Genomic DNA, 13,780 nt, shown 5'->3' with positions numbered 1-13,780 from the left:
GCCCGCTGAGCGCGCCCGCCCGCGGCCCAGGCTGGGCCCGGCCGGCCCGGCCCTCTACAGCGGCAAGTTTGGGAGTTGCACGAGTTTGCGGGGCGGGGGACAGGCCGGGAGGGCGGCCATGGAGGAGGAGCGGGGGTCGGCGCTGGCGGCCGAGTCGGCGCTGGAGAAGAACGTGGCCGAGCTGACCGTCATGGACGTGTACGACATCGCGTCGCTTGTGGGCCACGAGTTCGAGCGGGTCATCGACCAGCACGGCTGCGAGGCCATCGCGCGCCTCATGCCCAAGGTCGTGCGCGTCCTGGAGATCCTGGAAGTGCTGGTCAGCCGCCACCACGTCGCGCCCGAGCTGGACGAGCTGCGCCTGGAGCTGGACCGCCTGCGTCTAGAGAGGATGGACCGCATCGAGAAGGAGCGCAAGCACCAGAAGGTGGGCGGCGGCCTTGGTCTGTCCGTCCGGGCAGTGGGACCGCGGGGACCCAAGGGCTCTTCCGCATTGGGCAGCTGTGGGTGCACACGTGTGTGTGTTCGGGGACCGGACCAGAGGGGACCCTACGTGGGGAGGGAGGGAGGCCCTGACCTTCTTTTGCCCGACCAGGGGTGGCTGGCAGATACCACCTGAGAGATTAAGAGCTGTTCTCTGGAGTTCCAATCCCACCTTTACACACAGTTTAATAGCTGTGTGACTTTGGGTAAGTTACTTAACCTCTCTGTGCTTTATTTCCTCACCTGTCAAATGGTGATCATAATAGGACCCACCTTAGAAGAATTAAATGGGGCCATATAAGCTAAGTGCTTAGACAGTATTATTCTCTTCCAGACATGAAATAAGCCTCTTGCCCTCCCGTGTTTCCCAAGAAGATGTGACATCAGGCCCAGGACCCTTTCTTCATCCCCCACCCCCAGTCTCCCCAGAGCAAAGGGAATGTGACCTCCAGCCACTGAGCTTTCTCACCCCGAATCTCTGGGTTCATATTTGCAACTTTCTTCCCGGGACTCCCCTAGCTTGTGAACCTGTGGCAACCGGTATCCTCTCCTCTTTGATTTTATCCTTAATCCTCACAGGACTCTATAGAGATTATCTTCATTTTACAGATGAAGAAACCAAGGGTCACAATGGGAAGAGGGATTTGTCCCGAATTAGTGATGACAGAGTCCCAGCCCCGTGTCTCCTCCTCACCCTGTTTGAATTGGGGGAAAGGGATGATTTGGGGTGGCTTTAAGGCTAAGCCTCTGCCCTGTGATCAGGAGCCTCTCTGAATCAAGGCCTCCCCACTGGGCCTGGAGTCCAGACGAGGTTCCTGGAGAAAAGGAAGTGAAAGACATGTGGTTTCCTGCCCTAACCTCAGCCAGGGATGCTCTTGGCAGCCCCTTCAGACTGAGAATGGGAGGAAACACCTTTCCTTGAGGGATCAGAGTGTCTGAGCAGTCTCCAGCCTGCTGTTCAGCCTCAGAAAATACAATTGTCCTCTCTGAACCTCAGGGGCAGGCCATCCCCTGTTGTATACTTGGATGGATCTCTGTGTTTTGGAGGAAAATAGCCAAAGCTGGATCTGAACCCTTAACCTGAGGGCAGACCCACAGGTAGGTGGCAGCTCTATTGCCATATTTGACTGTGCTCGTACTCATGCGTCCCTATATCCTGGGGCAAGAAGGAAACTCAGGCTCCCAAGCAGCATTTCCAGGGTATCTGGGAGCCTGAAAATGCTTTGACCTGTAATTAATTTCAAGACTCCTAGAAGCTGGGACTTTGGAGCTAGACAGCCTGGTTTCAAACCCTACCACTTGCAGGCTGTGCGATCTTGGGCAAATCACCCAGCATCTCTGTGCTTCAGTTTCCTCAGTTCTAAAATGGGATAGTAATAGTACCCCCCAGTAGAACGTGATGAGGTTTAAAGGAGTTAATATAAATACATAGAAAGTGTTCAGGACAGAGCCTGCCCATAGCAAGGGCTTTACGAGTGTTAAAATTCTTTTCAGGCCTGGAGAGACATTCATTGAGGTGCTCACAGGCTCATATTAGGAAACCGTCCCCTCCCCAAGCACCTCTACTCCTACCCTAGAGGCTTCCATCTCTCATAGAGGGTCAAGGAGGCAGGGGACCTTGGAAATCCTCTGGTGTGGCGCCTCTAATTAACAGGGACCAAGGGGCTTTGACCAGATCACACAGAAGTCCTGGCATCTATACTGTCCCCAAACTGGGGCTCTTTAGTTCTGTTGCAGAGGGGCTGGGAGAAATCCTTGGAAGCCATCGGAGGCCACCAGGTCTGAAGTCACATGGAATTCTCAGCAGCTGCACTTGTTGCCTCTGGAACACATTCAGCTGGGAAGTGAACACCGTGCGCTCAGGGCCAGGGCTTGTTGACTTACACTGAGGATGACCTCTCTAAATCAAGGATGCAATTCCTTTCCTACCCCAGCCCCAGACCCCTTGAATTCACATTCTTGGGATGGAGAGACACTTGTATTGATTTTTTTTTTTTTTTTCCTGAAGTCTCAAAGGCTCTTAGGTGATATTTCCACAAAAATCTTTTTGGCATATCCTGGTTTAGTCTGTCTGCCTCCATTCCTCTTCCCTTTCCCCTTCTTCTTTCCCTCCCCCCCTTCCTTTCTGCTCTCTCTTTCAGCATTATGGCTCCAGTAAAGCACATACACTTTCTTCCCCCCACTCCTCCTCCCAGTAGACCCACTCACTCACTTCCACTCATCACTCAGATGCAGGCCACAGTTGGGTCATGTTCTGTCTCATTACTCAGTCTGCAACCCTGTTGACAGACCATAGTGAACACACTGCCCTTCTCGGTGCCATGGCTCTGCAGAGAATAGCAAATTCTCATGTCAGGCAGCAGGCAGGTCACAGGGAAGAAAGGGAAAACACAAATAAATTCTAGAAAGCAATGGCTGGGCTGATACACTTGCATGTAACATACCAGACTACGCTATTCATTCACCCATTCAGCAAATATATTTACTGAGAACTTACTGTGTGCCAGGCGTTGTTCTGGACACTGGGGAGACAGTAATGACCATGACAGATGAGGCCTTGGCCCTGATGAGCCTGACTTTTTAGTGCAGTGCTATACTATAGAAATATTATGCAGCTTTGCCATGTTAATAAAAAACAATGAGGTTGGCTGGGTGCGGTGGCTCACACCTGTAATCCCAGCACTTTGGGAGGCCAAGGCGGGTGGATCACTTGAGGTCAGGAATTCAAGACCAGCTTGGCCAACATGGCGAAACCCCATTTCTGTTAAGAATACAAAAATTAAGGCCGGGCGCGGTGGCTCAAGCCTGTAATCCCAGCACTTTGGGAGGCCGAGGTGGGCGGATCATGAGGTCAGGAGATCGAGACCATCCTGGCTAACACGGTGAAACCCCGTCTCTACTAAAAATACAAAAAACTAGCCGGGCGAGGTGGCGGGCGCCTGTAGTCCCAGCTACTCCGGAGGCTGAGGCAGGAGAATGGCGTAAACCCGGGAGGCGGAGCTTGCAGTGAGCTGAGATCTGGCCACTGCACTCCAGCTCCGGCGACAGAGCAAGACTCCGTCTCAAAAAAAAAAAAAAAAAAAAAAAAAGAATACAAAAATTAGCTGGGCATGGTGGTGGGCGCCTGTAATCCCAGCTCTTCAGGAGGCTGAGGCAGGAGAATCGCTTGAACCCAGGAGGTAGAGATTGCAGTGAGCCGAGATCGCACCACTGCACTCCAGTCTGGGTGACAGAGTGAGACTCTGTCTCAAAAACAACAAAATAACAAACCAGTGAGGTTAATCTTAATATATCTTATGGGACCCAGTATATCCAAAATATTTTCGTTTCAACATATAATCAATATAAAAACTTGTAATTTGATATTCTGCACTCTTTTTCCTACTACATCTTTGAAATCTGATGTGTCTTTAACCCCTGCTGCACGTTTCCGCTCAGACCAGCCACATGTCAAATGCTCAACAACCATAGCATGAGGAGGAGACAGAGATTTTTTTCTCCTTTTTTTTTTTGAGTCAGGGACTTACTCTGTCATCCAGGCTAGAGAGCAATGATGGCATCATGGCTCACTGCAGCCTTGAACACCTGGGTTCAAGTGATCCTCCTGCCTCAGCCTCCTGAGCAGCTAAGACTACAGGCACACTATAATTTTTTTTTTTATCCTTTAGAGACAAGGTCTCACTATGTTGCCCAGGCTAGTCTTGAACTCATGGGCTCGAGCAGTCATCCTGTCTTGTTCTCCCAAAGTGCTGGGATTACGGGTGTGAGCCACTGTTCCTAGCCAAGATAGATTGAAAAAACAAAAAAAAAAATTCAGGCTGGGCACGGTGGTTCACACCTGTAATTCCAGCACTTCGGGAGGCCAAGGCAGCTGGATCACTTGAGATCAGGAGTTTGAGACCATCCGGGCCAATATGGCGAAACCTCATCTCTACTAAAGATACAAAAGTTAGCTGGGTGTGGTGGTGGCATGTGCCTGTAATCCCAGCTACTAAGGAGGCTGAGGCAGGAGAATCGCTTGAACCTGGGAGGTGAAGGTTGCATTGAGCTGAGATCATGTCACTGCACGCCAGCCTAAGCAACAGAGCGAGACTTTGTCTCAGAAAAAAAAATCAGCCTATGATAAGTGCCATAAAGGAAATAAAACTGGGAGATATGAGAGAGACTCAGTAGGGTGGTGGTCTAACAGATGGGGTAGTCAGGAAGGCTTCCCTGAGGAGGTGACATCTGAGCTGAGATCTGAATGAAGGATAGGATCCAGCCACAGATTGATCTGGGGGAGAGGCATTCCAGGCAGAAGATGTGAGAAGTGCAAAGGTCCTGAGGTGGGAATGCACTTAGTGTGTTCAAGGAACACCGAGTCAGTGTGGCTGGAGCAGAGCGAATGAGGAAGAGAAATGGGAGATGAATCAGGAAGGTGCTGGGGCTTGTAGGCTCGGATGAGGAATTTGAGGACTCTTGGTGCTGAGTGAGGAACATGAAGGAGATAACTGATCAGGGCTGACTTCTCGGGAGAGCCGCTGAGCTGGTATGGAGGCAGCATGAGATTCTGAGTGGTCAACTCAGAGGCAAGAGTCAGCAATCCCAGCATCAATTTCAGTTCGTTGAGAGAAGCAAAAAAGAGAACTGAGGGTTAAAGTCTGTGTTCATCCCCTGTGGCTGCTGTAACAAACGAACACAAACTTAGTGGCTCAAAACAGCAGACATGTGTTCTCTTTTTTTTTTTTTTCTTTCTGAGACAGCATCTCACTCTCTTGCCCAGGCTGGAGTACCGTGGCATGACCATGGCTCACTGCAGCCTCAGCCCCGTGGGCTCAAGTGATCCTCCCGCCTCAGCTTCCCAAGTAGCTGTACTGCAGGTGTGTGCCACCACACTTGGCTAATTTTTTTAATTTTCAGCAGAGATGGGGTCTTGCCATGTTGCCTCGGCTGGCCGCAGATTCCTAGGCTCAAGTGATTCTCCTGCCTCAGCCTCCCAAAATACTAGGATTACAGGCATGACCCACCACGCCTGGCCAGAAACGTACTGTCTTATTGAACTGGATAATTCAATATTATGGATACAATGTCATACAGTATTATGGAGGCATATGGGTAATAGCAATATGAATAATACTGAAAAATTTCTGGACGTCAGAAGTCAGAAATGGCTCTCACTGAGTTCAAATCAAGGTGTTGGGAAGGCTCCACTCCTTTGCGGGGCTGTGGAGGAAGATCCGTTTCTTTGCCTTCCCCAACTTATGGACTCTACATTCCCTGGCTTGTGGCCCCTTCCTCCATCTTCAAAGCCAGCAGTGTAGCTTCTTCCCATCTCCCTCATATTCCTCTAATGCTGACCTGCCCTCCTCTTATGAAGACCCTGGCATGACATCGGCCCACCAGACCACCAGATAATCCAGCCAGATAATCCAGAATCATCTCCCCATCTCACGAGCCTTTTTTTTAAATTTTTTTCTTTGAGACACAGTTTCACTCTGTCGCCCAGGCTGGAGTGCAGTGGCACAATCTTGGCTCACTGAAACCTCCACCTCCCAGGTTCAAGTGATTCTCATGCTTCAGCCTCCTGAGTAGCTGGAATTTCAGGCGCATGCCACCACGCCCAGCTAATTTTTGTATTTTTAGTAGATGGAGTTTCGCCGTGTTGGCCAGGCTGGTCTCGAACTCCTGACCTCAAATGATCTTCCTGCCTTGGCCTCCCAAATTGCTGGGATTATAGGCATGAGCCATCACGCCCAGCCTCGAGAGCCTTTTTTTTTTTTTTAAAAAAAAGGTGGGATCTTGCTCTGTCGCCCAGGCTGGAGTGCTGTGGTACAGTCACAGCTCACGACAGCCTCAACCTCCTGGGCTCAAGTGATCCTCCCACCTCAGCCTCCCAAGTAGCTGGGACTACAGGCGTGCACTACCATGCCCAGCTAATTTTTGTATTTTTTGTAGAGATGGGGCTTTGCCATGTTGCCCAGGCTGTTCTCAAACCCTTGCCTAAATCAGTGCTCCCACCTCAGCCTCCTAAATTACAGGGATTATAGGTATGAGCCACCATGCCATGTCTGAGATCCTTAATCAGCTCTGCACAGTTCCTTTTGCCACATAAGATAACATATTCTCAGGGATTAGGACTTGGATGACTTTAGGAGCCGTTATTCTGCCTGCCCCAGCCAGTTACACTTCACTAATATTCTCTGAGCCCTGTGTGAGCCCAGCCTGTGCCAGTTGGGAACAGAGAGAAACAGAGCTGGATGACCCTCTTTCTGCTTCCAGGCCCCACCTGCTCGTGGGAGGTCAACATGCCCTCTCCATCCCTTCACCACCACTTCCACCCCGGCCCTGCCCTTCACCTCCCCTGGTGACCTTGTGCCCTGTGTGCAAATACTAGGCTCTTACTCCTCTCTTCCCCAGTGCAGCAGGCTTGTGACAAAGGAGATGGGTCTGAGAACTTATTTAGAAGATGGACAGAGGCCATGCCTAGCATCCGGCCACCTGGCCACTTGTGATGGATTGTAGGGATGGGACAGAGATCAGCATACACATTGTTAGTGCTTTCTGGGTGCTGGGCATGTTCCAGGCACTTTACTTATAGTAACCATTTAATCCTCACACCCACCCTTCCCGGCAGATACTACACTAGTTTCCCTATTTCTGGGGCACCAGAAGGTTGAATAACTCGCCAAGGTCAGCTAGTAAGCAGCAGAAACAGGATTCAAACTTGGGTCAGCAGGCTCCAGTGTCCATGTCTTGAACCACTATTTTATTTTGTTGTATTTTATTTTTTATTTATTTTATTTTATTATTTTATTTTTTGACATGGAGTCTCACTGTGTGCCCTAGGCTGGAGTGCAGTGACTTGATCTCAGCTTACTGCAGCCTCAGCCTCCCAGGTTCAAGCAGTTCTCCTGGCTCAGCTTCCCGAGTAGCTGGGATTACAGGTGCCCACCACCATGCCCAGCTAATATTTGTATTTTTAGTAGAGATGGGGTTTTGCCATGTTGGCCAGGCTGGTCACAGACTCCTGACCTCAAGTGATGCGCCTGCCTTGGCCTCCCGAAGTGCTGGGATTCCAGGTGTGAGCCACCGTGCCTGGCCACTATCAATTTTAGAATATTTTCATCACCCCCCAAAAGAAAATCCAAACCCGTTCACAGACATTCCCCGTCCCCCTCTAGCACTCTGGCTCTACACAACCGCCAGTCTGCTTCCCATGTCTATGGACTTGCCGATATTAGACATTTTCTAAAACTGATCATGTAACATGACCTTTTGTGTCTGGCTTCTTTCCACAATGTTTTCAGGGTCCACCTATGTTGCAGCGTATGTCAGACTTTCATTCCTTTTCATGGCCAAATAATGTTCCATTGTTTGGATGTGCCATGTTTATTTACCAGTTCATCAGTTGATGTACACTGGGGTTGTTTCTGCCTTTTGGCTACTAGCAGTAATGCTGTGAGGAACATTCACCTGCATGCGTTTTCACGTGGACATTGTGTTCGTTTTCACATGGTCATTGTGTTCGTTTTCACGTGGACATTGTGTTCCTTTTCACGTGGTCATTGTGTTCCTTTTCACGTGGTCGTTGTGTTCCTTTTCACGTGGACATTGTGTTCGTTTTCACGTGGACATTGTGTTCGTTTTCATGTGGACATTGTGTTCCTTTTCACGTGGACATTATGTTCATACCTCTTGAGCCGATCCAAGGACTGGAATCTCTGGGTCCTGCGGTAACTCTGTGTTAATGTTTTGCAAAACTGCCGAGTGTTTTCCAAAACATCCGCACCATTTTCCATTCCCACCAGCAGTGTAGGAGGGTTCCAGTTTCTTCCTATCCTTGTCAGCACTTGTTATTGGCTATTTTTTTGACTATAGCCACCCACAAAATAACTTTAATAGACCGATTTTATTTATCCTCACATTCACTTTGTGAGCCTTTGTTCTTGTTCCCCTACTGAGGGAAACTGAGGCTCAGGGTGGTCACGTCAGTGGTTGAAGACCCCATGGAGAAATACCTGGATCAGACACCTAAGGAACGCTGGGGCCAGGGCCCCTGTCTGCCTCGGCATCCCCAGGATTCTCAAGGCCTCTGGCTCTCTTGGGGAGAGATTTGTCCCAACTGTCTGTCTAGAGACCGGGGGTGTGCCCCCCAGAGGTTGGGAATGTTAGAACCCCCCCTATCCTGGGGCAGCTCTGTCTGCTCTGAAGAGAGCTCCAAGATGCGGCACCAGCTTTGTGGTTGTCCTTGGGGCAGTTCTCACTGGGCCAGGTCCTAACAGCATAAACACAGGCATCTGCCCCAAAGAAGGTGCCTTCTGTTTCTTGCAAAGGTGCCATATGGGGCTCGTGGTGGCCTTGCTGGCCCAGCTGCCTGATGCCCACTTCTCACGAGGAAGGGGACGGCCTGAAGTCCTGGCAACCCTAGCTGCCCCTGAGGGTCGGGGTGGGTGGAGCCTCCGCCCTGGGCGGGCAGTGACCCCACGCTGTCCCCTCACCATGGCAGGAGCTGGAGCTGGTGGAGGATGTGTGGCGAGGGGAGGCGCAGGACCTCCTCTCCCAGATTGCCCAGCTGCAGGAGGAGAACAAGCAGCTCATGACCAACCTCTCCCACAAGGATGTCAACTTCTCAGAGGAGGAGTTCCAGAAGCATGAAGGTAAGTGGGGGCCGGCGCCAATGCAAGGGGGCTGGCCGTTCCTTTTCTCATCGCCCACATCAGCGATGGTCGCCACTGCCCCTGGACGTTGATGCGGTGCTGGCTGATTCCCAAAGCCCTTTGCCTTCTGTGTCATACTGATTCACACCATAACCCTGCCAGAGAGACATACTGTAGCCTCAGTTTACAGATGGTAACACAGAGGTCCTTTCAACAAACTGTCCCAGGTTCCCCTCTGTTTGTCAGGCTCCTCTCTTGGCCCTGGGATACGTGTTAAACCTGCCCTTGGGAAGCTTGTGTGTTGTGCAGAGGAGAAAGGCGCTTAACATGTAAACACACAGATGCCATAGGTCCAGGGGGCGGCCGTGCTCTGGGAGAGCTGCAGCAGGGCATGTGATAGAGTGACTTGGTAGGGACATCTTTGGATACAGCCGTAAGGGAAGGCCTCCGAGGAGGTCCCATTTGAACCCTCATGAAGTAACAGAGTGAGCCACACAAATATCTGCGCGTGTTGGGTCGGGGTTGCAGGGGCTGTTGTGCAAAGGCCCTGGGACATGAGCATTTGAGGGAAACCAAGAAGGCTAGTGTAGGCCAGGCGTGGTGGCTCACACCTGTGATCCCAGCACTTTGGGAGGCTGAAGCAGGAAGATCACTTGGGGCCAGGAGTTCAAGACCAGCCTGGGCAACATAGACCCCATCTCTACTAAAAAAAATTTTTTTTAATTAGCCAGGTGCAGTGGTGCACACCTGTAGTCTGAGCTACTTGAAGGCTGAGACGGGAGGATCACTTGAGCCCAGGAGGTTGAGGCCGCAGAGAGCTGAGATCATATCACTGCACTCCAGCCTGAGCGACAGTAAGATGAAAAAAAGAAGGCTAGGGTATCAGAAGATGATTGAGGCTTTGGGAGGTTGGAGATGAGGTCACCGGGGTCAGATCATATAGCTCCTTAGAGGCTTAAGTTTGGATTTTATTCTAAGTATGCTGGGAAGAGATTGCAGGCTCTTATCACAGGCACACACTTACCAGTGAGCAGCCCGGGATGGCATCCCAGACCTGAATGGCGCTGGAGCCCCCGAACTGTCACTCATCCAATAAGCACTTGTCTAGAACCTTCATACAGGGCCTCTTCTGGTGCTGGGAAAAGGACAGATGGGCCACAAGATTCGGGCCAGGCGGGACTGTGGGCAGTACCTGTTCTGCTCAGCCCTGCAGCTTCCTGCCCGCTAAAGCAGGGCTGCCTCCTGCAGCTCACTCCAAGGAATCTCAGAGTCATCACTTCTGAGAAACTCCTTGGCTCCCCACATGAGCCTCCTCATGTTTGATGGGATGGGGATGGACCTTGGGTGGGTGCCCAACTTCAGAATGTGTGGTGACCGCTCTGCAGAATCAAATACGGCACTGAAGGCCAGGCGCGGTAGCTCACGCCTGTAATCCCAGCACTTTGGGAGGCCGAGGCAGGTGGATCATTTGAGGTCAGGAGTTTGAGGCCTGGCCAACGTGATGAAACCCCATCTCTACTAAAAATACAAAAATTAGCCAGGCGTGGTGGCGTGTGCCTGTAGTCCCAGCTACTCGGGAGGCTGAGGCAGGTGATTTCGCTTGAACCCGGGAGGTGGAGGTTGCAGTGAGCTGAGATTGCACCACTGCACTCCAGCCTGGGTGATAGAGCAAGACTCTGTCTCAAAAAAAAAAAATGTGTGTGTGTGTGTATATATATATAAATGTATATATAAAAGCATATATGGCACTGAAAAGGACTGTGGGAACCAAGGAAAAATGAAAAGTTTCATTCAGGTCTGGATTCTCTTTTCCTTGGATTTCCTTTGTTGAGATGTGATTAGTAACAATGAAAACAAAAGTTCTCATGATTCTAAGCACTGTCTCTGGAGCCAGGCAGCCCAGGTTTGCGTCCTGACCCTGAAACCTCCCTGCTATGTGACTTTGATCAAGTCACATGACCTTCATGTGCCTAAGTTGCCCCCCATGTAAAAATGGGAGAAATGACCATACCTCCCTCAGAAGCTTGTCATGAGGGTAAAATCAGTGAATCTGTATAGACCCCTTAGACTCTTACCTGGTACACAGAAAACACTCAGCAAGTATTACCGTGGGTTATTGTTATCCAGTCCAACCTACTGATTGAACAGATGAGAAAAGTTTAGACTGAGAGAGGGAGAGTGATTTGTTCAAGGTCACACAGCAAGTTAGTGGCAGAGTCAGAAGTGGAACCCAGATTGGCTGAAGTCAGCTCCCTGAAGGAAGGCTTATGTCTCTCTAGGACCCTTTGACCCAGGGCTGCTGGAGACCCTGTGGTTAAGGCTGCGGGGGAGACTGAAATCACGCCCGCCATGGATTGGTCTGCCGTGGCGTTCCACGGCCCAAGAGCTTACGATTCCAGACGGAGACCTGCCACGCATTCCTTTGTCTCCCTTATCTCGGATGGAGTGCCCGCTCTATGCCTGTTCTGGACTTTGCCAGGTTGGAGGCAGGGCAGGGAGGCACATGCTGGGGCTTAGGTCTCCCTGCTGCAGTGACTTTCACATTAGAAAGTTTTCTAGCAGCAAAGTAAGCCTGGGCCTGGAGGATCCCGGACACCCTATCCCAATTTCCTTCAGCCCAAGAAGGAGGACTTTTTGGTTTTGTTTTTGTTTTTGAGATGGAGTCTCACTCCATCACCCAGGCTGGAATGAAGTAGTACAATCTTGGCTCACTGCAACCTCCACCTCCCAGGTTCAAGTGAGCCTCCTGCCTCAGCCTCCCGAGTAGCTGGGACTACAGATGTGCATCACCACATCCATCTAATATTTCTATTTTTAATAGAGACAGGATTTCATCATGTTGGCCATACTGGCCTTGAATTTCTGACCTCAGGTGATCTGACCACCTTGGCCTCCCAAAGTGCTAGGATTACAGGCGTGAGCCACTGTGCCTGGCCTTTCCTTTTCATGTCTGAATCATATTCCATTCTGTGGCCATACCGCATGTCATTTGCCCATTCATCTGTGGATGGACCTGTGAGACGTCACCACCTTTTGGCTGTTGTGAATTGCGCTGCTGTGAACATTGCGCTCAAGCTTTTGTGTGGACCTCTGTTTTCAGTTCTTTGAGGTGTATACCTAGGATTGCAATTGCTGGGCCACAGGGAAACTATGTTAAACTTCGGACACTTCTGCAGGGAGCCCAGAGGCCTCAGGGACCCACAGGGCCTGGACCTGAGGGCTCTGAGCCGCTTCCCTGTGCATCAGTGCACACATGCTCGCAGCACCCTCCACCTGGGGAGCTTTGCTTTGCTTCCACAGCCTTCCAGATCCCTGCTGGGCTTGTCATGAATCAGCCCACATGTGAGCAATCTGAGACACACTTAAATGGCATCTAGCGTGGGTCCGGCTCCCAAAGGGTTAGCTCCCAAAGGGTTAGCTCAGGAGGCACATGGCAGCAGCCCTCCCGCCTGAGTGGAAAGACCGGGCAGATGCCAGGCGTGCCTTTCGTGGTTATTTTTATTTTGCATGGGAAACTATGGGAACACAGCACGGACAAAGCATGTCTTCCACCTGCTAGGAGAACAGACCTGGGACAAACAAGGTCCTTGAAAGAAGGTGGAGCCCGGGAAGTGAGGGCTGAGAATGGACCGGGCAGAGGCAGGGGTAGACTGAGGACTTGGGGGTGCAGTCTCCGTTTCCTGTGTAGGGGGTGAGGGGGTGCTGAGAGGAGCCAGCTCTGCATGGAACAGTATGGCCTTCCCAGCAGTTCAACTGTGGCATTGTGCTCAGAGGCACCTGGCAGGCTTCTCTACCCCCGGAAGACTCCAGATTAAAAAGCGCTTCACTGCCGGCTGTTTGTGGAAATCCAGCTTGTCAGCTGGAGGGCAGCGCACAGAAACTTGTTAGCACATGCAGAAATGAATGACAGGTATGCAAGCCATCGTGCCGGGGGATGGGGTGTGAAGATTTGCTCATGGGTCTGGGAAAAAAATCTCTGGGCTCTAAAGGAACAGCTTAGTCACCAGGGGAAGAGGAAAACTGACCACGTTGTCATTTTCTGAAGGGCACTGCAGAACAACACTGCTCAGTAAAAGAGAAGTCATTGTCATTCTTCTACTTGGCACATTCGAAAAAGTAAAAAGAGGCCGGGCACGGTGGCTCATTCCTGTAATCCCAGCACTTTGGGAGGCCAACGCGAGTGAATCACTAGGTCAGGAGTTCGAGACTAGCCTGGCCAACATAGTGAAACCACGTCTCTACTTAAAAAAAAAAAATTAGGCCGGGCGCGGTGGCTCCAGCCTGTAATCCCAGTACTTTGGGAGGCCGAGATGGGTGGATCACAAGGTCAGGAGATCGAGACCATCCTGACTAACACAATGAAACCCCGTCTCTACTAAAAAAAAAAATACAAAAACACTAGCTGGGCGAGGTGATGGGTGCCTGTAGTCCCAGCTACTTGGGAGGCTGAGGCAGGAGAATGGCGTAAACCCGGGAGGTGGAGCTTGCAGTGAGCTGAGATCTGGCCACTGCACTCCAGCCTGGGTGACAGAGCGAGACTCCATCTCAAAAAAAATTCGCTGGGCGTGGTGGCTGGTGCCTGTAATCCTAGCTACTCGGGAGGCTGAGGCAAGGAGAATCGCTTGAACCTAGGAGGCAGAGGTTGCAGTGAGCCGAGATCG

The 13,780-nt window shown here is 51.0% G+C and overlaps 1 protein-coding gene across 1 annotated transcript in view; it reads left to right on the top strand.

Moving 5' to 3' along the window:
• The first annotated feature begins 6 nt into the window (after positions 1-6).
• RILPL1 (Rab interacting lysosomal protein like 1) overlaps positions 7-13,780 on the top strand; it is a 32,645-nt gene continuing 18,871 nt past the window's right edge. Inside the window, exons 1-2 of the mRNA XM_026457375.1 lie at positions 7-427; positions 8,969-9,119. Coding sequence (XP_026313160.1) covers positions 119-427; positions 8,969-9,119 — 460 coding nt within the window. The 5' untranslated portion in view covers positions 7-118. The remainder of the gene's footprint in view (positions 428-8,968; positions 9,120-13,780) is intronic.

This window comes from Piliocolobus tephrosceles, chromosome 10, assembly GCF_002776525.5.
Source record: "Piliocolobus tephrosceles isolate RC106 chromosome 10, ASM277652v3, whole genome shotgun sequence".
In the NCBI taxonomy this organism is placed as follows: domain Eukaryota; kingdom Metazoa; phylum Chordata; class Mammalia; order Primates; family Cercopithecidae; genus Piliocolobus; species Piliocolobus tephrosceles.
This window is presented reverse-complemented; position numbering and strand designations above follow the sequence as displayed.